This window comes from Nyctereutes procyonoides, unplaced genomic scaffold (genome assembly GCF_905146905.1).
Source record: "Nyctereutes procyonoides isolate TBG_1078 unplaced genomic scaffold, NYPRO_anot_genome, whole genome shotgun sequence".
In the NCBI taxonomy this organism is placed as follows: Eukaryota; Metazoa; Chordata; class Mammalia; order Carnivora; family Canidae; genus Nyctereutes; species Nyctereutes procyonoides.
In genome coordinates this window covers 33,684,252-33,710,764 of record NW_026575024.1, presented here as the reverse complement: position 1 = coordinate 33,710,764, position 26,513 = coordinate 33,684,252, and the positions used below count along the sequence as shown (strand labels likewise).

The window sequence follows — 26,513 nt, the reverse complement described above, 5'->3', positions numbered from 1 at the left end:
AATCCACAAGGAGTGGGAAGGCACCATGTCTGTCTTACTCATAGGTGTAGCCTCAGTTTTCAGCATGGTGCTTAGATCATGTTTATTGAATGAAAGAATAAAACAGCAGAGTTCTAGTTGAAGGCCCAAGTACTTTTTCTAACTCCCCTTTTATTTAAGAAAATGTGGAGTAGGCTTGGCTTATAGCTTCTACTTTCTACACATGGTTCAGAACTGCCACATGGAAATGATTCATATTTTGGGGGACCCACTAGCAATACATCTTCTGGTATCTACCCCTCAGATCTCACTTTGATGAATCTGAAACTGGCGTGGCTAGTTTAAGACCCCCTATGAAGACTGTCACCCTTAGTGGGATACTCAAGCAGTTTCATCCTCATAAATCAAAAGCTATCTGGAAAGTAGTAAAATTTGGGTCCATTGTAAGAATAACACTGAAATAAAGTATTTTATATATTACAGTAATTTGTGAAAATCTTCTTAAATTTTGGCTATTTTTCCCCAGAGAATTTATATTCATACATTAAATTCTAGGGGGAAATATGGTTCTGTTTTTCTATATCAAGGAACTTTGGAAAAGCTTATTTCTTCCCTTTAGTTAAGAATCTATTTTTTAAAATTTAAATGCACTATTTCCCTACTTTGTTTTATAGATTTTTTTCAGATGTTTATATTGATTGGCCATTTTTCTTTTACAGTTATGCTCCTTGGTGCCCATCCTGCCAGCAGACAGATTCAGAATGGGAGACGTTTGCAAAGAATGGTGAAGTACTTCAGATCAGTGTGGGAAAAGTAGATGTCATTCAAGAACCAGGTACTGTACAAGTTGAACATTAAATGCAAAAGTTTGTTACTTTTTATTTTGAATTTTTTGAAGCTTATAGAAAAGTTGAAAGACTAGGATTTTGAGTTTATTGACCATGAACTAACCACCTACAATCAACAGATAACATTCTGGCATATCTGGGTCTATCTATGTATGTTTGTATTTACATATGTATGTATATATATTTATATTTATATTGCTATTATTTTGCTGAGTCATTTGAAAATCACTTGTAGACCACATGATACTTTATCCTTCAATACTTCAGCATATTGAAATCTTTATAATTATTTCTCATATTTTTTATAGTTTTTTGAACCAGGATCTAATCAGGGTTCACTAACTGAATTTAGTAGTTACATCTTTTCAGTTTCTCTTGATCTGGAAAATAGTCCCCTCTTTTTTTCATGACATTGACACTCTAAAGAGAACAGGCCAGAGATTTGCCTAGGTGTGTCTTTATGTTAACATTTAATTTATTCTTATATTTTCTGCAAACTTGAAATTTGGTCTAGAAGCATGATTCAGGCTAGATGTTTATGGCAAGAGTACTTTATAGGTAATCCTGTGACTTAACTTGTATTCCATCGGAAGACACATATTATCACCATTAATGTGGAGTTTGAGTACTTGGTTAAGGTGATTACAGTAAACATCTCCATTATAAAGAAAAGACCCTACTTTGTGATTAGGAAATAATCTGTGGGGTGATACTTTGGGGATTTAAGATCCATGATGATCTTACCTGAATCACATTTTTTTTTAATTTTTTTTAATTTTTTTTATTTATTTATGATAGTCAGAGAGAGAGAGAGGCAGAGACACAGGCAGAGGGAGAAGCAGGCTCCATGCACTGGGAGCCTGACGTGGGACTCGATCCCGGGTCTCCAGGATCGCGCCCTGGGCCAAAGGCAGGCGCCAAACCGCTGTGCCACCCAGGGATCCCAACTTTTTTTTTTTTTTTTTTGAATCAGATATTTCATAGTGGGTTCTAGAATGGTGAACTTTTTTTTTTTTTTTCAGAATGGTGAATTTCTAATTCTGTTGTTCCATCTACATTTATTAGCTGTTAATGATGTGATTTTTTCAAAGGAAAGAGGGAAATAAATGAAACTTTTAAATTCAGAAAAGATGCAATTTGTTTTTGTAGTTTAAAAATAACTGTGTTTTGGGACACTTAGGTGGCTCAGCAGTTGGATGCCTGCCTTCGGCCCAGGTGGTGATCCTGGCATCTAGGATCGGGTCCTACATCGGGCTCCCTGTGAGGAGCCTGCTTCTCCCTCTGCCTATGTCTCTGTCTCTCTCTGTGTGTTTCTCATGAATAAATAAAAAAGTCTTAAAAGAAAAAAACAGGAAAAACCCAACCTGTGTTTTGTATATAAAATGAGAAGAAAAGATGGGTTTTTGTGATTCAAATTTCAAACCTGTTTTGATTCAATAACTTGATTGGTTATTTTTTTTCCTGTCTACATTCAATTTTTATCTCCTGTATCCCTCTATAAAGGATATTGCTGTAACTTTTCTGTAACAACTGTGAGTGCAAAAACACAATGTAAATGCATTTCCAATTACTTGGACCACAAAATGGATGGTGTCTGTTAAGATGTGTTGACAAACCCTTGGAGAGAGATTTCTGTTAAAGCCATCAGTCCTCAAGTTTTTGCCTTTCTAATCATTTGAATCAAAGCCACTTCTGCCCATCTGCTATTTAGAAATGGACAATTATACTTATTAGTTTGTGGTTTGAGCTGTTAGAATGAGTTACTCTGTTTGGACATCAAATTACAATTATATTTTTGCTCTGAAATTGTTTTTGTAGTTCAAGTCCAACAAAATCAGGTGTGAATTAATACAGTGAGTACCAGATATATTTTATGATGAGTTTCTTAGAAATGTAGCTGGCCTATTCACATTCAGTCATTTGGATTTGGTATACCTGCCGTGAATTCACAGCATGATTTGAATTAAAAGAATTAAACAATTACCTTTGTGATGGATTCATAGATCTGAAGGCTAACTGCATACAATCTTTCCAACTACAATGTAGATTTACAGCTACTTTTTCCATTGTGAATGGACGGAGTGCTTTTTTGATGATGTAGAGACAAATTTATTATAATGAAATATTTTAAAAACAAATTTATTGTCTCCTAGAATTTATGTAAATGTAAGCTATATATATTTGAAACATTTATCAAAGCAGAAGGAAAAAAACCGGGGATCCCTGGGTGGCGCAGTGGTTTGGCGCCTGCCTTTGGCCCAGGTCACGATCCTGGAGACCCAGGATCGAATCCCACGTCGGGCTCCCGGTGCATGGAGCCTGCTTCTCCCTCTGCCTGTGTCTCTGCCTCTCTCTCTCTCTGTGACTATCATAAATAAATTAATTAATTAAAAAAAAAAAGCTTTAAAAAAAAAAAAGAAGGAAAAAAACCTTTGGTCTAGTATTTTTTAGGAATAGTGAAGAAACAAAGTCCAAATAAGGAAATAAGCAAGTTTTTTAAAGTATAATTTTAGAATTCTTTTAAATAATAAAAATTTAAAAACTGCAATTCATAAATTAAAATTATAAGACAAAATTCCACACACATGACTGAGTGGCCTAAAGAATATTTCACTTCATATTATACTATTTTATTTTATTTTATTTTGAATTACAAATCTAATGCTGGAGTCCCTGGGTGGCTTTGTGTTTGAGCATCTGCCTTTGGCTCAGGTCATGATCCCAGGGTCCTGGGATCAAGTCCTGCATCAGGCTCCCCGCAGGGAGCCTGCTTCTCCTTCTGACTGTGTCTCTACCTGTCTCTCTGTGTCTCATGAATAAATAAATAAAGTCTTTAAAAAAAAACCCAAACAAATCTAATGCTGTCAATATTTTTAAAGGGTTTAAGAATAATGTACGTATTCAACAAATACTTGCATTTCTACCATGCATCAGGTTTTGTTCTAGATAGCAGTGATAGAGATACATGATACAAGTGAGTAAGGAAGATAAAGACCTGGCTCTCCATTGAGCCTACATTTTAGTCAAGGAGGGAAATAGTAATAAGAGTAAATTGGAAAAGAGTGTCTGGTGGTAGTAAGGACTAAGAGGAAAAAGCAAGCTAAAAATTTAGAAAATGATAGGAGCCACTATTTTAAAGAGGATGTCTAGGGAAGGACTGTTTGACTAGATATCTTGACATATTGAGGAAGTGAATTTCAATAAGCTGTAGGAGAGCAGCATTACAGACAGACCAAAGAGCACATGCAGGCAGGAGTATACTTGGCTTATTTGAGGAACCATATGACAGCCAGTGGGGTACTCAAGATAAGCAGAGCTGGAGAGGTAGCTAGGAACCAGACCATGGGGGTCTAGTTGGCCATAAGAAAGAATTTAGATTTTAGTATGATAGGAAAGAAGTTACTGGAAGGTTTTGAGCAAGAGAGCGACATGATATGTATGGCTTACATTTTAAAAGAATTGCTTTGGCTGCTACATGAAAAGTTTCCTGTAGGAGGTTGGAAGTAGAAGCAAGAAGAAAAGTTAAGAGGCTAATGCAGTAGTTCAGCATGGAGACTATGGTAGCTCGAACTAATAGCAGCAGGGATGAGTGACTGGAGTTGAAATGCTACATTTGGCTGGAATATCCAAAAGGATTTTCCGATGGATTGGCCTGTAGCATTTGATGGAAAGGAGAAGATAGTAAAAATGAAAGGAGGAGCAGGTTGGGAATAGGGCTGAAGTTCGACATGTTCAATAGAAAACCAAATAGAGCTGAGCTGGAGATATACATTTGAGGATCATCGCTGTGGATGTATTTGAAAGGAGAGGAAGAGGGACACCTGGGTGGCTCAGTGGTTGAGCATCTACCTTTGGCTCAGGTCATGATCCTGGGGTCCTGGGATCGAATCCCACATCGGGCTCCCTGCAGGGAGCCTGCTTCTCCCACTGCCTGTGTCTCTGCCTCTCTCTCTCTCTCTGTGTGTGTCTCTCATGAATAAACAAAATCTTTTGGAAAAAAAGGGGGGGGAATTAAATGTAGTGAACATGTACTTGAATGTTCTGTTCCATGCAGATGAATTTAGTTGTGAAGGACAGGAAAACAGCATAGAGCACCCATGGGTGATGGCTATTTCACTAGACTGGAGGTATACCAGACTCCTACCACAGCCAAGAATAAGCATTGTGTTTAAACCACTAATTAATTGCAAAAGCAAACTTACTTTACTGTCTTCAGTTAGTGTTCATATTTTAACTTTATAATTTTAAAAATTAGTATTTTGTATTATGGTGACAACTTTATTTCGATCTCACAGGTAAGATTTGTTCTACTTTTTTTTCATTGCTTTCCTTCTGCTACTCTTTTGGTAATAACAAATAACATTTAGTTAAACATATACTTCAACCTATAATTATGTCAGGCACTTTAATACATTTTAGCTTCATAACAACCCTAGAAAGAACTATTTATCTCTATATTATTCAGAAAACTAAGACTCAGAGAGGTTAAGTAACATGCCCAAAGTAACACAGCTATAATAGAACAAAAGCTAGCAACTATTAATAATTTTTTTAAATATTGAAGTTAAATAATTTCTCTTGTGCTTTTGTGTATCCAAATATATTTCCCTGATATAATTTTTCTTTCTCTAATCTTTTAATTCTTTTCTTTCTTTTGCTATATGTGTTTAAGATAAGCATGCTAATAAGAAATTAAATTTTGTCCTGCATTTTGGATTAATGCCCTTTTTACATTGCAGTCAGTCTTCATTTTTAAAAAATATTTTATTTATTTATTCATGAGAGACACACAGAGAGAGACAGAGACAGAGAGACAGAGACAGAGAAACAGGCAGAGGGAGAAGCAGGCTCCACGCAGGAAGCCTGATGTGGGACTCGATCCCGGGACTCCAGGATCACGCCCTGGGCCGAAGGCAGTCACTGAACTGCTGAGCTACCCAGGGATCCCCCAGTCTTCATTTTAAAATAGAAGTTTCTCTTAAAGTAAAAAAGACATGCAGAAATGTTGGGAGACCTCCTGGTCAAACTTTCTTAGTTAAAGGCTGAAGAGTACGCTTGTTTCTTCTACATTTTCTGAGGTTTCTCACAGTGAATCATTATGCCAGCCTTGCAGTGAGCTGCTGCCCTGCTCTTTAATCCATTGGTAAGGTCCATGCTGGCCTTGTTTTTCAACGTTGAAGTCCACACCCTCAGATGGTGCTTCTCTGTTCCAAGTTGGTCATGTTTGAACTTTTCAGGTAATTGAAAGACTCCCTTGATACTTGATAACATCAGTATTAAAGGTTAGAAGACATTTTTGGAGCAATGACATGAAACCCAAAGCTTTCTGACATTTGTTAGCCTCTCAGAAATGACATTTAGTCAAGGTGAATTTCCTGTGGTGTCAGATCTTTGAGGACTTGGTAGTGTTTCATAGTTAGAACTACTTTGGTTGTTCTCGATTCTGTTGTTGACTGTCCTAAATACATCCTCAGTGACAGTGGATTATTCCAGACAGCAAACTGAACTCGTAGCTGAGTTAGATGCCATGATCATATTATTAGTATTCTGCATGGGTTGTCATTTGACGAAATACTGACAGATGTAAGTGAAAGCAGTTTTGAGGTGTTATAGTTTATTAATAATCTTTGACCTTAACTGATGGTCTTGTACTCTGGTACAATAATAGTTAGGGAAAAAGCACAGCAATTCATACAATGAGCCATAAAGTTCTCATAACCTTTAAATTTTATTTTATTTTATTTTATTTTAATTTTTTATTTTTTTTTTTATGATAGGCACACAGTGAGAGAGAGAGAGGCAGAGACACAGGCAGAGGGAGAAGCAGGCTCCATGCACCGGGAGCCCGATGCGGGATTCGATCCTGGGTCTCCAGGATCGCGCCCTGGGCCAAAGGCAGGCGCCAAACCGCTGCACCACCCAGGGATCCCTCATACCCTTTATTTTAAAAGTTTTGGGGATGAACATCCTTTTAGTCTGAACCAGAAAGGTAAAGAAGACACTCAGAGACTATATATCACTGTGGTCAAACACTGTATTCTATGTGCTTTATAAATATAAAATCATTTAATACTTAAAAAATACTGAGATAGAAATTATGATGCCCATTTATGAGAAAACTCATGGTTCATACTTACTGTCCCAGATAAAAACTAAGATGCAGAAGTGGGGTTTGACTTTAGGCAAGCTGGCCTGTGAATCTGGAAATATTGTTATATATACTGTATAAGTTAATATGTTTTATGAAGTACATTTTCTATTTATTTACTTTTAATCTATTGCCATGGCCGATGATGACCAAGAACATACGAAGGATTTAAAAACTTTTTAAGATTGATTTATGTATTTATTTAGAGAGAGCTTGAGCAAGGGGTGAGGCAGAGGGAGGGGGAGAAAGAATCTCAAGCGGACTCTGAGCTTCACTCGGGGCTTAATCTCACCACCTGGAGATCGTGACCTGAGCCAAAATCAAGAATCGGTTACATAACTGACTGAGCCACCCAAGCACCTTGAACAAATGAAGGATTTTAAAGACCACGTTAAAAATACTGCCTTAAGTGATGTTTAAATTTATTAGAAATCCTATTTAACCTGATAAAAATAAAACCCAGATAGAAATTTGAAGAAATGATGGGATGCTAATTGTACACTCCATTTTTTTCTAAGATATATATATTTATTTATTTGAGAGAGAGTGCATGCACACAAGTGGGAGGGGTAGAGGGAGAGGGAGAGAATGAAAACCTCCAGCAGAATCCACACCAAGTGCAAAGCCTGATGTGGAGCTCTATCTCACAACCCCAAGATTGTAACCTGAGCCAAAATCAAGACGCTTAGCTGACTGTGCCACTCAGGTATCCTTGTGCATTCTATTTTAAAAGAGCATGTAAGTAAAGCATAATTCCCTAACATTGTAACTCTCCTTATATAAAATTTGGCATAAAAAATAATTGGCGTGGTCATAAAAATCTGTAGCTAAGAAAGAAGTGAGATATGAAACTTTTTATAAAAAAGATTCTATTTATTTATTCATGAGAGACAATAAAGAGAGGCAGAGACACAGGCAGAGGGAGAAGCAGGCTCCAGAAGGGAGCCCGATATGGAACTCGATCCCGAATCATGGGATCATGCCCTGAGCCAAAGGCAGATGCTCAACCGCTGAGCCAACCAGGCCTCCCTGAAACTTTTTATAGTAAGCAAGACATGTAATAATTTTTCAAGTCTTTAGGATCACCAGTACTTTTTCCCTTGGCAGTTTAGATTTGGAAATACACTAAAATATGCCTTTGTTCCTTGGTAGAGTGGAGTTCCAAGCTTGTGAGAGGTGAGAATACCCTGTAGACAGAGATGCTTATTCCAATCCTCAACTGACTTCTCAGGTCACTTTTGTTTTTGTTCCTGCCAGTACAATCTTTAAAAAAATATAAATCATAAATGTATGAAGTTTAGGTTTCTTTTTGTAACATTGACTTTTACTGCCTGCAGAATACTGTGTTTGCTTTTAGGTGCCATAGGGATGTCTTAGAGTTACTTAGTTGGATATGAAAAAAAATAGAGAACCCTTCTTTGGGAAGACTCATCATCAGCCAATAAATTATTTTGCTGAATATAGATTTAGTTTATAAAATGAGTATAAGCAAATATCCCTTGTTATTAAAAATAAACCTTCAATATCTCAAACTGCAAGTCATCCCAGAGCTGTAAAACTTGAGCCACTTTATTTAAATAAGGATTTGATATCATCCAGATAGTCCTGCAGTAGGAAAGGCAGAAGTGATGTAGAATGTGAAAATGATATATCTGCCATTTTATCATGTGGGCCAGGAAGATCCTTCAACTTTCCTTCTCTTTATCAGAACTGGTACTCACACAAATATTATCGATTTAAAAATAAAGAGCAGGGATCTGTTCTTTACCCTTAGTGTCATGCAGGTTTTTGTTGCATGCCCCTTTCCTTGATACCACCCATCCCTCTCTGGTCATGATTATTTGATTACATTATCTCCCTCTGCCACTAGGCTGTAACTTCTGTGAAAATAAAGACTGCATGTTTTTGCTTATTTATGTATCTTGAGCCATTATCACAGTCCCTGGAACAAAGAAGTTGCTTAGTAAATAAATATTTGATAAGTGACTAAGGGCTTTATTTATCTTTATCTTCACATGTACCTAGCATAGCATTTGATATGTGGTTATTGTTCACTAAAGGTTTGCTAAGACAAATTGAAAAAAAAAATCTGTATAATGTACATTGAATTCCTGGACAGAAATTACAAGTTTTATAATTGTGCAAAGATTATACATGATCCATCTTATGTCATATTCTTTATTCTTTCTTAACCTAACTGACATAATGATACCGTATAATTTACTGAGTCCTTTAATTTGTGCTAAACACCTAACATACAGATTTAACCTAACTTCAGAACAATTCAGTCAGGCTTTAGTATACCCATTTTACAGAAAGATTGATTTATTTAAGGTCACAAAGCTGGTAACTAGAGAATATAGTATTTAACCCAGATTGCATGACTCTACAACCTATCCCTTCAGCTACCATACTATTCCAAGCAATGCACAAGCCAAAAAACTTTAGTGTAATGTATCAAAGATAAGTAAATTGTATGTCAGTGACCAGGAAGTGGCTAGGTAAATAAAAATGGATAAAAATATGATTTCTTTAAGTAAAAAAAAAAAAAAGTAAATGATTAAATAATTGGAATGATTTTAATAGTGTGACTATGAAAACAAGCTCAAGGCTGCTTATTCTTACAACATAAGTTAGCTGCTTGGGGTAGTCTGAGTTTCACTTTTAACTTTTTTGTTTATGCCTCTTGTAGGTTTGAGTGGCCGCTTCTTTGTTACTACTCTCCCAGCATTTTTTCAGTAAGTATAAATAATCTTCTGATTAGAAACTTAGAAACATTAGAAAAGATTTGAAAGCAGTAAACGTGTATGAGGAATTCTAAATTGTTTTCCATAACCATTGCTCATTCAGCTTAATGTTTGAAGAGAAAAAGGCTGATGTGCATTGAATGATAGCTGGTAGAAGAGAGGGGTGCCCAGAGTACCCCAGGGGAAAGGCACCTAATATCAGACAGTAGGAGGGGGCAGGGAGAGTCAGAGGAAGATTTCTCCGATGATATGAAAGGTAGAAATTTGATTAGGCAGACAGAACAGAGAAGGCCTTTCCAGATACAGCAGCTATCATGGAAAGGCCTGAGAGAAAATGAGATACCTTCTGAGGACTATAACTGCTTCTGGCCCATTGGGTGCAATTGGATCATCTTGAGTGATAAGGCTAGAGAGGCTCAGATAGTGACAGGGGAAAAGAAAGGGGTCGATACTTAGGAGGTGGGACCATTGGGACATGGTGACTAGTTAGTCATATGGAAGGAAGGGCCTGTGATGACTATCAGTGGGCCATGTAGAACTCATAAAAGCTACTGAAGAGGCATTAGAATAAGATGCAGTTTGGAAGATAGAGACCAGAATGGAGAAGATAGTGTGAAGTGCTTCTATTAATTCCAAATGGAGAAGTTTAGGTAATAGTTTGAATTCAGGATCTAAAGCTCAGAAGAAAGATCTAGACTAGAGACACATATTGTGGAGTTCTCAGCATCATGGCAGATAAAAATTGCAGTATATCTAGAGAGAACATATACAGTGGGACAAGAAATAGGTCAAGGATAGGAGATGGGTTGACCAGCATTAGGACACCTACGAACGAGGACAGGGAGTGAGGAACTGAGCAGGGGTGGTTAGAGTAATAAGAAGAAGCCAAGAGCAAGAGCTCAAGTCATAAAAGCCAGTGGAAAGGAGGAAGGAAGAGACATTCAGTAGTGGACAGTGCTGGTGACAGACAAGGAGAAATGATAGAAAAGTGCTCTATGGATCTGGCGTTGCAGAGTCATTGGAGACCCCCAATGTGAGCTGGGGCAACAGAACCACCAATCACATGAGTGCTGAATGAGTAATACTTAGGGAGAAAATGGCCAGTGCAGAATCTTCCCTCTGGAAGCTGGACAATGGCAAGAAAGCCAGAGAAAGACTGAGGGACCTGTGAAAATACAAGGTGTTCTGTTAATTTTGAAGAGAGGGCCTTGAATGACCTAAGTTCAGAAAAGTGGATACAATTTTTTAAAGCTTGATAAAAATTATTATTTTGCCATTGTAAGAGAAAAACTGAAACAATTGATAGCAAAAATAATAAAAAGTAACTTGGTAGATTAGACATTGCTGAGAACTTTGCTTATGGTCCCAAATTGTACGGTGATAAAATAGAATGCGTAATGCTTGCTGTTTGGGAATTTCTCATCTTTAATACATTAATATTTATGCCTACCTATAATTTTTTTCTTCTTTGAGCCAAGTTAAAATTCAAAGTGGAGTTCACATGTAAAACTAGTAGTTGTTTTGATTTTTATTATCTGTAGCCCTTGTTATTTTAATGGATTTATTTACTGTTTTTTTTTTTTTTTTAATTTATAGTGCAAAGGATGGGATATTTCGCCGTTACCGTGGCCCAGGAGTCTATGAAGACCTGCAGAATTATATTTTAGAGAAGAAGTGGCAATCAGTGGAGCCTCTGACTGGCTGGAAATCCCCTGCTTCTCTGACGTAACTTGTTATTTTTCTTATGACAAGATGTTATTTATAAAATAGGAAGTATTAAGTTGACAGCCTTGAAAATCTACATTTTTCTTCAAATTCAGTTCTGATTACCCAGACTACATCAGACCATGCTTGGCCAATGTTGTGTTTCTGGTTTTATGACCCACATGTTTCAACCAGTTGCTAGCATACTGGGAATTAATTATCCAGCTTCAGGTGGGTTACAAAAACCTTCTCTGTAACTTTTCCACTAAGCCACATCAACTGTTTCCTCTTTACAAAATATAATATTAAATATCACTTACCATTCTTTGTTCTGTTTAAATTATTGGTAAGAGAGAAGAGTTAACTCTTCCCTGAATTATAATTTATTGAAGGAATTGCTGTTCTATCTCTATGGAAAATAAAACATGGTGTCTTTAGCTGACTAGGGGAACACTGCTGGGGGTAACTTTTGTCCACGATGGCAAACTGTATAATTCTTGGTGAAGTAGATAAGCTCAAACCATACTTTTTCCATAGTAGGCTTTAATTTTGGATGAATTGTCATAATTGTAGTTAATTTTACATTAGTATATAAATTGAATCAAATCATTCAATATATCAGGAGTAAATCATCTAGTACCATTTATATAATACTCAGGAAATACAGAGCTTACTCTAAAAGCAGTTCATCTCTGGCATTTTATTCTACAAATATTTGAGCACTGATTTTTATGCCAGACGCTGTTCTAGGTGCTAGATATTCAACAGTGAGGAAGACAGAGTTGATCCCTCTGCTCTCCATAGGTAACTTAAGGTAAGACAGATTGAAAAAAACTAGAGATATAAAGAATCCTAGTCTAGATAACGCTATTAAAAACAAGCAAATCTTTACTAAGACAGGGACTGACTGTGGGGCATGGGCCTCCATTAGATGAGAGGTGGAGTAGCAGAGAGAGCTGAAGGATAGGATGACCTAGCTGGGTAAAGGGCATGGAGAGGAATATTCCCAACAGTGGGTATAGCATGGCCATAGGCCCCAATTTGGAAAGAGTTTGTGGTACTGCGGAGCAGAAAGATGGCCAAGGTTGAGCAGAGAGAAAGGGAAGAGAAGTGGTATATGCTAAGAAAGAGAGGCAGGCAGGAGCCAGATCATATAGGTCATGGTCTCAGTTTGGAACTTGTACATATCGATGTGTACAATTAGAAGATGGCTCTTAGGAAGAGAGGTTGGAAAGGGTACAAATGGATGAGATGAGACAGTTAGAAGGGTGTTGTAGTGTCTAGCCTAAGGATTATATTAGTGCCTAGCAGGGTTGTGGCAGTGGGAATTGAGAGAATTTGAAATATGCTTTGAAGGTAGACTTTGTTAAGATGCAGGAGAGGGAAGAGTCACAAAAAATCTCCTGGGTTTCTGCCTTAAGTACTTGGTGGGTCTTGGTATCAGTTACTGATTTGAACAAGGGGAAAGCAAGGGCTCAGTGTTGGACATGGTAAGTTTGAGATTCAGACTTCCTTCTAGAGCTGTCAGGTTGGATGTCTGGTGATTGGTCTCCATGGAGAATTCAGGAACACAGATACAAAGCATGTAGATGGTATTCAAACCTTAGAAGGGATGGAATCACCTAGAGAGGGGGAAAAAGATAGAAGTGCTTGGGACCGCCAGGAGACACACCAAAATTAAGAAGATGGGTAAGGAAGGAGTCAGGAAAAGGAAACTGAATGAGTACCAGTGAGGCAGGAGGACCATCAGGGGTATGATAGTTTCCTAGAAGCTAAGCAAAGGATACTCAAGAAAGGGAGTAGTCTCTTGTGCCCCATGTGACCAAGAGGTGAAGGAAAATCGAGTCTGAGACATGGATGTTGATGGAAGCAATGCAAGGTCATCATGGCCTAATCACAAGTAGTGATAGTACAGTAGTGAGGACAGAAGCCAGATTTGGATGGTTAAAGGTCCAGTGAAGAAGAAACAGTAAGCGTAGATACTCCTTGGAAAAGTTTGTGAAGCTGGAGAGCCATATGAAGTCCACAGATATACTTTTTAAAAGATAAGAGAGGGTAAAACATGTTTTCATGCAGAAGAAAATGATCTTGCAGAAAGGGAGAAATTGCTAATGCAGGGAAAGGGATGGCAGAAAGAACCAAGTCATTGACAAGACCAAAGAGATGGGATCCGTGGACAAGTGAAGGAATTAGACTGTGGTAGGGCAGTGATACTTTCTCTGTTGTAACAGGAGGAAATGGATCAGGTGTCCACCAGGCTCAGATTTGGTGGTGGGGAGATAAGAGAGATCACAAAATGCCTTCTGATTTTGCAGTGACATACAAGGAGTACTGTTAGCTGAGCATGCACAGGAAAGGGAGGGTGCAGAAGGTCTGAAGAGAGGGAAAAGATATGAGCTATCATCTCAAATAGAGCCTAAAACAATGCAGTCTTGACTGCTCCCTGAGGTTTGTGCCTGGGAAAGGAGAACAGTCAGCTGGCCATGTGGTTTTCCCCGGACACATACCCAGCTACCCAGGGAGGCTTGAATGTGTTTCTAACAGAGGAATTGAAATGAAGAGTGTGGAATCTAAGCTTTATGTGAATGGAAGTGAATCCAGGAGAGGACAACATATTGCAAAAAATGGAGGGGGAGATCCCTATGACCTGAGTTATGTTTTTGCCCTTCCCTTCCCTTCCCTTCCTTCCCTTCCCTTCCCTTCCTTCCCTTCCCTTCCCTTCCCTTTTCTCTTTTCTTTTCTTTCTTTTCTTTTCTTTTCTTTTCTTTTCTTTTCTTTCTTTCTTTTCTTTTCTTTTCTTTTTTTCTTCTCTTCCCTTTTCCTTTCCTTTCCTTTCCTTTCCTTTCCTTTCCTTTCCTTTCCTTTCCTTTCCTTTCCTTTCCTTTCCTTTCTTTTTTCTTTTCTTTCCTTTTTTCTTTGCTTTTTTCTTTTCTAAGTAGGCTCCACACCCAGTGTGAAGCCCAGCACAGGGTTTGAGCTCATGGCTGTGACACTGAGACCTGAGCTGAGATCAAGAGTTGGACACTTAACCAACTGAGCCACCCACACCTCCCTTGTTTTTTCATAATATACATCACCAGTGTTGGTTCTTCTCTTCATTTATTCACTTTTCTTTTAGGATGTCTGGAATGGCTGGTCTTTTTAGCATCTCTGGCAAGATATGGGTGAGTAATCTTAAATATATTTTTTGTGATTATCTTTGCAGAGAGATTTTTAAAGAGTTAAAATGTAGCTTCTATAGGAAGTAGAAGGAAAGTAAACACTTTAATACTTTTATAATTTCACTTTTTAAAAAAATATTTTATTTTGAGGGGGGGAGAGAGAGAGAGAAAGTGCATGAGCGGGGGGAGGAGCAGAGGGAGAGGGAGAAGCAGACTGCCCACTGAGCAGGGAACCCGACAAGGGACTCAATCCCAGGACCCTGGGATCATGACCTGAGTCAAAGGCAGACCTTAACTGACTGGGCCACCAAGGTGCCCCTATCTTTTCTCCTCAAGCAACACAACTGCTCTCTTGCAGGGTCCCCGATAGAAATGTGTCCTTGTGTAGAAGGTCATAAATTGAAGAAAGACTGTAACCACTGTGTCATTCATATTTTCTTAGATCAGTGATGAATCCCTTTATCAAAGCTGAAAGGGCTTTTGTGGTTTTACTTCATCTTATTTTCCCATTGTCATAATCTCCCTACAGGTCAAAGATTATCTAAGCCTGAAAGTGATTCTCTGTGTCAGGGATCAGCAAACTATAGCTTTGGTGCTGGCCACCTGTTTTTATAAGTAAAGTTTCATTGGAACACAGACATGTTCATTCATTACCTATTATCTAGGACTGCTTTCATGCTATAGTAGTAGAGTTGAGTAGTTGTGACTGAGATCCTATGACCCACCAGCCTAAAATATTCGCTCTCTGGTCCCTTAAGGAAGTTTGAGAATCCCTACTATAAGCACTGAGTCATTTCAGTGAGTTAGAACTGTTATTTAGGTTAAAATGTTGAACAATTATGTAATCTTGAATGTGTTACATAATCTTTTACTTCCTTTATGTGTAGGGTAGGCTAAATTCTGCCAAATTTAACCAACTTGCTGTGGAATTAAATATATATCCTTAAAGTATTTAAAAAAAAACTTTAGAAGTTGAGTCCTTATAATTGTCCTTTCAAAGCTATGATTCTAAGTCATGATGTCATATTTAGAACTTAATATTCAAGGAGTTCATGTTTCACTTGCAGTACAAATTATATGGTCATATATATTGGAAAAATTAAAGGCAACATTCATCTAGATTTACCAAAACATCAGAGGGCTCTGAAATCCAACAATGCCATACAGAAGTCTGATCTTTCTGTTGCCAAAGAACAAAGCCAAGCACATGTCCACCTTTCCATTTACTCAAAATGTTTAATGTAGTAACATCAGAATGAATTAACACACGAGCTGTTTCTCATGCTTCTTCTGTTTCTCATGCACATTGATATATGTTTGGGGAAATTTAAGAACAATCTTTTGTGTCCCAGTTTTTAATATTTTCTGCCTTGTGAGATATACTACTAACCAGGATTTTTTAACAATAGAAACTAAATTTGTCACTTGCGTTCAGTATTTCTTGGGCACTTGTGTATGGTATTAAACAATAACTGGGATTTTCCCTCTCTCCAGATAACATGAGTTTTATGTGGTTTTCTTCAACTATTTTCATAACACTGATGAGAAGTTTATTTATGGTTTGAGAATTATGAATTGCCAATTGGGAATTGAGAATAAGAATTTTACCCTTTGCAGTATGTTGACACTAAAGGTTGACAGAGTTATATGTTCTAATAGCCATATCAGAACCTTGTAGCCTTATAATGTTTACTTCAACAGGATAATCATAACAGACTGATGTCAGGGATCATAAGAGCAAGATCTTGGCATAGAACCTATAAGAAGTGCAGATCAAGAGATGAATTTGTTTAGTGGCTTAAGAAGAGCTTAGATAGAAGTTGTTCATGACTTTCATGCATTGTTAAAGAGGTATATTTTCAAATATAGTATCTGGGGAGAAAATAATTGCTTTGTCCTCATAACGACATTTTGTGTTTAGATAAATGGGAGTTTAGATAAAGAGTTACAGTTTTTCATTTTATCATGCAAATAATTACAACGTGTGCCACTTGTCCTGTCAAGGCCAGGAGTGGATGTTTTATCTTTATACACACAGTGCTCCAGTCTTGGGCAGCACACAGATTCTGTGCGTATGCATCAGACTGCAAAGAAAGGGCAACTTGGAGAATAAAATATGACCCATCTCTGAACAACCAATGAAGATGTTCTTCCTTTTTTTTTTTTTTAAGATTTTATTTATTTATTTGAGCAGGAGAGAGAGAGTGAGCGAGAGAGAGAGAGAGAGTGCTCGAGAGCACAAGTATGAGTTGGGGGTAGGGGCAGAGGGAGAGGGAGAAGCAGACTCCCTGCTAAACAGGGAGCCTGATGCGGGACCTGATCCCAGGACCCCAGGATCATGACCTAAGCTGAAGGCAGACTCTTAACTGACTGAGCCACCTAGGTGCCCCTATGAAGATGTTCTTAGTGATTAGAAAGTAGAGTAGGTATGATATTTATATACACATATATACTTAGAATGTCTTTCCAGATATTTAAAAAGGTAACAAAAGAAGATAGTTTTATAGGATAAATTGTTAAATTTGACAATCAGTTACATTTTACATTCTATAAAGTCACTTTTTTTTAAAGATTTTATTTACTTATGAGAGAGAGAGAGAAGCAGAGACACAGGCAGAGGGAGAAGCAGTTTCCATGCAGGGAGCCTGATGTGGGACTCGAACCCAGGACTCTAGGATCATGCCCTGGGCCAAAGGCAGGCGCTAAACCACTGAGCCATCCAGGATCCTCTATAAAGTCACTTTTATCTGGTATTAATACCATATTTTTTCTTTTTGGTCAGTTTTTGCTTGGAATGTTTTTCCACTTTCAACCTTTTTATAGTTGTTTTATTTTTATTTTTTTGTATGTGGGTTTGTTGTTGTTGTTTTTAAAGATTTTATCCATCCATAAGAGACACAGAGAGAGAGGCAGAGACATAGACATGGGGGAAGCAGACTCCCTGCGGGGAGCCTGATGCAGGAGGATCCCAGGACTCCGGGATCACTACCTGAGCTAAAGGCAGATGCTCAACCACTGAGCCACCTAGGTGCCCCAGTTGTTATGTTTTAAATGAGTCTTATGAAAAGCATATAGCCAGAAGTAATTCTTTTGAATGATAAAGTTGGTCCATTTATATTTATTGGCGTCACTAATGTATTTGCTCTGACTGTAGAGTGTGTGTGTGTGTGTGTGTGTGTAGTGGAGAGTAACATGACTAAAAGAACACAAGTGGTAGGTTTTAGATTATTTTGATTATTTTGAGCTCTCCATGTGTGTGTATTCATTACCTTAAAAATCTGTGCTAGAAATTTGGCATCACCCTCTGTATCAGCATCTAGCTTCCCCAAGCCTCTTGACAACTTGTGTAGTTGCTTCTTTTCTTAGAGACAAGTTTCCAGCTTTCCATGAAATCTCTGGGAAGGGCTCTCCGAACCTGTTTCTACAATCTAGCCCTTGTCCTCTTATTCACAGAGCACGTGATTTCCAGCCTGATGAGACTCAATCCTTGGCTGGCTGGTAGGTTCTCACTTCAGCCTTGAGGTGTAGTCTTGCCTGGTTGTACCTAAAGAACCGCTTAGTGAGTGAGTCCTCCTAGCTGCCCACCCAGCTCATTCACCTTATTTAGCCAGCCCTTCTCTCTTGCCCAAGATCCTTTCATCAATGTGGAATGTGTAATTGTGGGGAACATAATCTGTTTATAAGTCACATTTAGACAATATAAAATTATAGTGCAGCTGTATTAACAGTGAACAGAAAAAATATATAGCATGTGGTGAGATAGAGAGAGAGAGAGAGAGAGAGAGAGAGAGAGAAAGAAAGAAAGAAAGAAAGAAAGAGTCAAAGAAAGAAAGAAAACGAGAAAGAACATGGCTAGAACTAAATGAGTATAAGGTTTCCAAGAAGGAAAGACACAGAGTGGTTAATGCCAGTGAGGCAAGGATATTGATGCCCATCCACAATCTCTTTTATCCTACTGAGACTTTGTGGATGCATAGACAGAAGTCAGTGTTTCTTCAGCAACAGTCTCCCCTGGTTGGGTAGCTGGTTAAATATAATATTTCTGTAGGGAAAATTGCATGTTATTAAGAGGGCGAAAAGATGATAAAACAGTATGTGTAATGTTATGTTCATGTGGAGTTTGTATGTGTATACAGGAATATGCCTGGAAGGAGATTAATCAGATGTCAACAATAGCTATCTCTGATCCTGAAATTATGGCTGATTTAAAAAAAATTCTTATCTTTCTCTGTATTAATTTTTTTCTATAATGAAAGAGATAAAATAAAAACAAGAGCAGTATCTATAAGATCAGAGCCTACTGAGCTCATCTTAAAGTCCTTGAGTTTCTGCTTTAGGAATGAAGCCAGCTTACTCAATCTGGCATTCTGGAAACAAGAGCTTGTCCTCAGGATGTCAGAATTGCTTGTTGAGGAGACACCCACACAGCTGAGTTCCCATGAACTCAGGGGTTTTGTTGTGTTCTGCATTTGGCTTCCTTAATTCTATGCCAACCTCCCATATGTTCTTGCTTGATTAAACCCTCGAGGTGGAGAAGTTCCTTGAATAGTGTTATAAGCCAGATCTGTGAGCTTTCAGCTATCACCTGGAATCTGAGGGATCCTTAGTAGGTATTTTATACCACAGTGTGGGGGAAGGGTGGATAATCTCAAATATTCTCTCCACCACTAAAATTCAGATTGTCTTCCCAATGTAGTTGTGATGGTATCCACCTATGTATTTTAATTTTTATATAGACTCATAGAAGTCACTGCCACATCTGCTATAACACCTATCCTCATAAATAGTCTTGACATTTGCCTACCTCATACGAATCACTGGTGCCTGGAAGATGTACAACTCAAGGAATTTCTTAAAGAGTGGATAGACATCTTCTAGATACGGAATTGGTACTAATTTTATATTTATAGTGGCAATGTAAAATTTCTTTGAAATTCAGCTTAAAAAATTACTCAATGAAAAATGTCAATAATCTAAAGGATAGTACAGGTGCCATGAAAGCAATGCACAGGAGATTGAACTTGGGAGGTACTGTCACTGAGTGTGGTGCCACAGTCAGGGTTAGGAATCCTGGGGCTGACATGTTGTCTGTGGCACATGAGTGGAGAGACTTTCCAGTCTTTCTGTATTCTCATCTCTTTTCACAGTTGGTTACAGTGGTGTAGGGAGGTATTATCTTTCATTCTTCCAGAGAGAAAGCTCATTGTTCTCCACCCTGTGTGTGTATATCTGAACCTATGAGTTTTCCCTGCTATAAACTGTTGTCACTAGAACACTTTGAGTGCTTAGCATAATCAGTATTTGATAACTGTTTGTTGTTAGTTGTATTCATTAATCATTGTTGTCGTCATTGTTTTACTTATTACCTCTCACTAGTCAATACCGAATGCTTTATCTTTTTATTCATTTTTTTAATCCAGGCTGATAGCAGGATTAAAATAGGGTTTTATGGCAGTTGTACAATGTGTATTTTTGCTAACTAGGTTTATCATCAATATTTCAATATTACTTGATTTTGTGAATTTGTGCTGCTCGCTGAGCTAATATAGTATGGAGGAACTGCCCTCACCTTGGTGCCACTGTTGTCATGCAACAAGGTGGACAGTAAGGTAGGCGACATCTGTGGGAAGACAGTCTGGATGATGGAGAAGATTAAAGGCTTTATAAATACCTCGCAATGAGAATTAAAGCCCATAGGTGTTTAGACTGGAGGATAACAAGAGTGTGTTTTTTTTCAAAATGGAAATACTTTTTAAAAATGTTAATGTGAGTATAATTAACAAACAGTGCTATATTAGTTTCAAGAGTACAAGATAGTGACTCAGCAATTCTCTACATTACTCAGTGCTCATCGTAATAAGCATACTCTTCATCTCCATCACCTATTTCACCTATCCCCTCACCCAACTCTGCTCTGATGACCATTAGTTTGTTAAGAGTCTGTTTTTTGGTTTATTTCCTTTTTTTCTGTTTGTTTCTTAGATTTTACATGAGTGAAATCATATATTTGTCCTTGATTAATTTATTTTACTTAGCATTAAATACTCCATACATATTGTTGCAAATGGCAAGATTTCATTTTTTATGGCTAATATTCCATTGCACACATATACCACATCTTCTTTATCCATTCATCTGTCGATAAACACTTCATTTCCTTCCATAATTTGGCTATTGTAAATAATGCTACAATAAACATAAGGTGCATACATCTTTTCCAATTAGTGTTTTCATATTCTTTGGGTAAATACTCAGTAGTGAAATTACTGGATTACATGGTATTTATATTTTTAACTTTTTGAGGAACCTCCATACTGTTTTCCATGGTAGCTGTACCAATTTACATTCCCACCAACCGTGCATAAGGTTTCCTTTCTTTCCACGTCCCTGCCAACACTTAAGAGTATATTTTAAAACTTCTGAAATGTCCCCCTGTGTTTTAGATGATAGCATCTCTCCTCACTGTTTTGAGGGGTTTTCTTTGTAAAATTATCTAGAACCATATTACAGTGAGATAGCACACACCCACAGAATACCTCTCTTAATGCCTACAAGGGGCTGCAAGGTTGTGTCTCGTTACAAGTGTTGAAAAGGTAAAACATCGAATGTGAACTAAACCCTTGGCCATTACTAGAGATAGCCTTTCTGAGCTACTTCCACACAGGGAAGATGTTTTGAGGATTCTGATCTGTGTTTGAAAGAGATATTGGATTTGTCCCAAAACGCCTCAGAGTATATCCTGTGACATTGGCAGAATCTAATCACAGCCTCTCTCAACAAGGCTGTGCGGCACTGGGCTGACTGAGTGGGTGCCCTTGGACAGCACTGAATCTGCCCTGTAGTAGTTCAGCTCTCGGAGTACTGAGCTGTCTGGAGAGAAGATTCTACCGGTGATCCATGGAGGCCTTGGCCTTGCTCCATTCCTTAAATTCATCTGACCACTGGGTAATTCTACTGTAATGGTGTCTTCATTTAGTCTCTCATTCAAATCTGTATGTAGCCAAACACTAGCTCTAATTCCATTATCTATTACAATGGTATAGTAAAGTTGTCAGGCCCATTAGGTGATATTTTTGTGCACTTTAAGGAAACAAAGTAAGATGCTTGCTTATAATGAGCACATATAATATTGAACAAGGATCAGTATTTTCCACAAGTGAAAACTGTCACTTTACCTTGCTGTTAAAGAAACAAAAACTCAGGAATGTAAAATTGAATTTGATTAGTTTGAATCAGTTATTACTTAAAAACATATATACGGCAAAACTTCAAGTACTTAATGCCACAAATCCCAGCACTCTTAAGGTGTTCTAAAACCACTGTGGACTCAGACAAAATAAACAGATAAAGATTTATGTCTACAGTTGTGAAAACACAACTTGGTTAAGGAGGCTTTAGTGTTAATCAACTAAAAGACCACAAGATGGTGAGGTGTCTCTAAGAGGCTCAAATACATCCTTTAAAGAATAAGTTGATATGAGAAAATTGAAGTAGAACTTGCTACAGTAAGAGGATATTTTGAATGCGCTAAGTGTGTGACTCAGAATGCAATGACTCAAGAGCAAATAACTTAGTGAATTCCAGAAAATAACTTAGAAAATTTCTTGGGGGTTACTTTAATCATTTATTTTGCTGAAAGGGCATAAGATACTATCCAGAAGGATTTATAACTGGACATGATTCATTCCTGCAATTAATGGATATTACTTATAAAGCAAGTTCCAGAATACAGGCCTCTATGGGTCAGCACAAAATTAGACTGGCTTTCCATATCTTTTAATTCCTTGGCACATTTCAGAGTTTAATCCTCAGGGTGGCACCGAATAATCAAGAGAAGCATAAACTATGACTACATAGAGTTTTCTAAAGTAGAGAACTGTATGACACATTTTAGAACTTAAATTGAACAGAGTTTGAATGAAGCAACCTTTGGATATCCCAAATGCCTCTTTGCCTGCTGCACTGCAGAATGTTAGATTATTCTTAATAAACTATTGCCCTGGCTAAAGGCAGAATGTTGAACAATGCCATCACCAGAGGACGATAATAGTTTTACAAGTCATGAGTTGTTTGTATTTCCTATGAATAATTGAAGGATCTGCTAGTATCTTTTTTTTTAATTCAGTAAATATTTATTGAACACCTTGCAATATAAGTATGTAAAGTACTTGTTGAGTCTAGATCTGTGCTTTCTACTGAATAAGAAATTGGAGAGAGGAGATCTCAGATTATTCTAGACCATTACCAAGCTGTTTTGTTTGTTGGTTTATCATTCAGAATTAAGCCAGAATAAAATATACTATTGTATTGACATTTATAAACTAGAAACCAATGGGAGATATTTGAGTAATTTGGATTTTGAGAAATATTAAATTAAAATAGAAGCTAGGAGTCATTTTCATCCACCTAATCAGTTATAGGCAAGTCATTCAGTTGTTATCTCTGCTGGCTGGTGGGACTTAGCTTGGAGCCATTTCATCATATGCCCAGTAAATGCTTGGATTATAGTTAACGATTTTGGTTTTGGAACTGTAAGATCACTAAGCCATCATAGTGAAGCATGGTTTCAGCAAGTCTACATTTAAGTGGTCCTTGACTCCAAACTTGCATGATTTAAGATGTAAATAATTATTAGCAAAAATGGTTATCTCTTCATCCATTTTTTAAAGTGTTTGACATCAAATAGAGTCTCAGGGAACAGGAAGCATGAAGGGATGTATGCTCTACTCAAAGACTGATGGAATTTCATTTATTTATAATGAAATAACTAGAAAAACTTTCTTCTAATATTTTCAGTTTTGTAGGAAAGTTATTGAATATGAGTGGGTTAGAGTAATGGTCTGATTAGGAAAAGGAAGTATGAAGAAATTTTTTTATTTTTCATTTCATTTGATTAATTGATCGATTATTTTAAGGGAAAAGGGGTGGGGGTGGGGAAGGACAGGGGGAGAGAATCATAAGGCTCCATCTCACAACCCTGAGTTCATGACCTAAGCTGAAATCCAGAGTCAGACGCTTAACCAGCTGAGTCACCCAGGTGCCCTTGTATGGAGATATTTTAAACGTTTGATATTCTGTAAGTAGTAATTTAGTTCTACTTAAAAATTGACAAAGGCCCAAGAAGTTTAATTTTTTATGGGTGCCACATGAGGAGTAAAAATTGAGGTATATGGAATTATTAGGGAGAATGACCAAAAAGAATCTATTATGATGAAAGAAGGGGCTAGGAAAACAATTCTGCCATAGTTCTCCCAGATCATGAACAAAGGTATGAAGGTCTTACTAGATATGACCTTGATTATTACTCTCCAGTACTCAGAGTTGTAAGACTTGTTCTTGAAGAATCGAATAAATGTAGACTGGTGAACTTTGTGGGAGCTCATACGTATAGAAACTTTGTGCAAACTTGAGTTCTAGCTAAGAGGGAGGTTCAAACATGTTTTGTAATAAGTAATTTTTTTTCTTCTGATTACAGCATCTTCATAACTATTTCACAGTGACCCTTGGAATTCCTGCTTGGTGTTCTTACATCTTTTTCGTCATGGCCACCTTGATTTTTGGCCTTTTTATGGGTCTGGTAAGAGAGAATGCCATTTTCCCCTTTGAGGTTACATGGGTTTTTTTTTTTTGTAAAACTAGAAAGCAGCCAAGAAAGAAAAGATGCATAAACAAATATCATTTTGTGTATAATCTAAGCAGTTACTTTTTTGATACTACTCTTAGTGGTAATTTGAGATATAACAGAATATTCCTTAAACTTTTATCTCCTAATTCTAACCTTAAATATCCTGAAGGTGTGTGCAGGTATATAGTCTATATATCTAGAATATAGGCAGTAATGAAAGAAGAATTGGAGACCTTACATGAATTCCTAATTTTTAATACAACCGAGTCAGCTGTAATTTCACACATTGCCTACTTGACTGGAACACTGGTGATAAGGCCAGTCCTGTGAATTTGTTCCTTGAGTGAACAAGATGATTTTTCTTGTTCATATCCTCCAGTTGAACCTCTAATCCTGACCAGCTACTTATACAAACACTCTGGATATCCTAAGGTGGATTTTCTAAGATAATGTAGATAAAGAAACACAGTCATGGGAAAAAAAAAATAAGATGCAAAGCACATTACTATGTCTTCTTTAGGTTTGAAAATTAGTATGTAGTAAGTATCTGTGCATTTTTTCCCTAGATATTTTAGGTAAGAATTGAAATAATAAATTCATTTACCTAACTATATAGTATTTTGACAATGTTTTACTTTTTTACATAGTTTTTAATCTTTCTTTTTATCCACACTTAATCAGTTTGCTTGAGCTTTAAACTCTAAGAAGTTCTTAAAAGCCATTGTGCTATTTATTAATCACATAGCTCCTAAACACTGTGTGAAAGAAATTTCATATAAAAAGGACATTTTAGATAAGATTATTTTAAAGTCTATCCTTGCATTGTATGATGCATTTCAGCTCTTTAGCAAGTTCTTTTTAAAAATAAACGTAAAATGTTAGCAATTGCTTTTATGTATATTGATATATAACTTGTAATGACAAAGCTATACTCCAACAAGCCAAGGAGGCTTGATTTTATTTTGCTGCAAATATACTTACCTTGTTACTATGGCATATGAGATCTGACTGCTGGTGTTAACTTCACAGTTGGTGGCAGGGGGGGGGACATTCAGATTTGTCAATCATTAGGTTACATTAATCTTACTGCTAACCAACATGTCCCTGACTGTCTGGCCTACAAGGATTGGACTTTGGATATAAATTTGACTGGATATAAATTTGCTTCTCCCATCTACTGTCTCTAGTGCTAGATTTTTCCAGCAGTATATTTTAAAGCCACATGAGTGAGGCTTTTGTAAGGGGAACACCATGAAATCCTAGGTGATTCTCAAGTGGAGTTATGGAGAATGTAGGTTGAGTGTGAGCCTATTGGAAGAGCACTGGAAACTCATCTCAGCATAAAGAGTTTTTGAATTTTATCTTTGAAGTTAACTTTAAGTTCAAGAAATCAGATCAGGTATGCCTATACCCTAAATTCATTTGGAAACTTATATTCAAATCATCAGTCCAGGAAGGTTATCAAGGTTTGGCCTGAAGAAGAGAGTTGAGTCTAGACTGACTGTTCAGGAGACTGGCAAGATAGAGGTCCTCAGCTCATCTGATTTCACAAACTTACCTAGATAACTTTCAAAACATCCTGAACACCTATAAATTCAACTTGAAATGTAAAGAGAGAACAGCTGGAATGCTAGAGACAAAGGTTTTTGCTTCTAACAAGGTAGGAAGGTGAAAAAAATTAAAAAGAAATAAAATGGGTGTGGGGGAGCTGTGACTGCAGGGCTAAAGTGGAGCTGCAAAAGCCTCCAGGGCACAAGCAGGAACTTTAAAAATCCACGCCTGAGTTTTCCCTGACAGGAAAGTGCTTAGCAGGGAAATCGGGCAGAATCGCAGAAGGGGCAGTGAAGCATCAAGATTCCTGGAGTCACTATAAGACTGGGGTGCCTGGGACAAAGCTCACCGCAAACTGCAGTCCCGTTTCGCTAAAGGGCCGGAGCACCGCAGCCCTTTGGGGAATTTGGGAGAAGCCCGCTGCTTACCCTAGAGCCTGGCAACAGATGGAAGTGGCTGTCCTCCATTCCCTTCAGGAGAGGCAGTCCCTGGGAGCGCGGATCCAGCAGCAGGGCCCTGGATCCAAGGACACTGAAGTGGACAAAGCTGGCTATCCTCCATTCCCCTTGGAACAGGCGGAAGCAGGGAAAGCACAAGAAAGCAAGAACTCCCCTGCTGCTGGGCACCAGACAAGCTGTGCATGTCAGTGCATCCGTCCCCAGGAGCACCTAGGCCAGTGTGGATTGGGAGACTGCGGTTAGTTACTATGGGGAGCTTGACTGCAGAGCTGGACATCTGGCTGCCACCATT

At 37.7% G+C, this 26,513-nt stretch overlaps 1 protein-coding gene across 2 annotated transcripts in view; it reads left to right on the top strand.

Annotated features, from left to right (window-relative positions):
- Positions 1–26,513, top strand: part of TMX4 (thioredoxin related transmembrane protein 4) — a 57,046-nt gene that overhangs the window by 12,557 nt on the left and 17,976 nt on the right. Inside the window, exons 2-6 of one of the 2 annotated variants that reach the window (XM_055302687.1) lie at positions 699–814; positions 9,668–9,713; positions 11,319–11,447; positions 14,545–14,590; positions 24,063–24,164. In XM_055302687.1, the coding sequence (XP_055158662.1) occupies positions 699–814; positions 9,668–9,713; positions 11,319–11,447; positions 14,545–14,590; positions 24,063–24,164 (439 nt within the window). The remainder of the gene's footprint in view (positions 1–698; positions 815–9,667; positions 9,714–11,318; positions 11,448–14,544; positions 14,591–24,062; positions 24,165–26,513) is intronic. The other variant, XM_055302697.1, reaches the window with a different exon arrangement.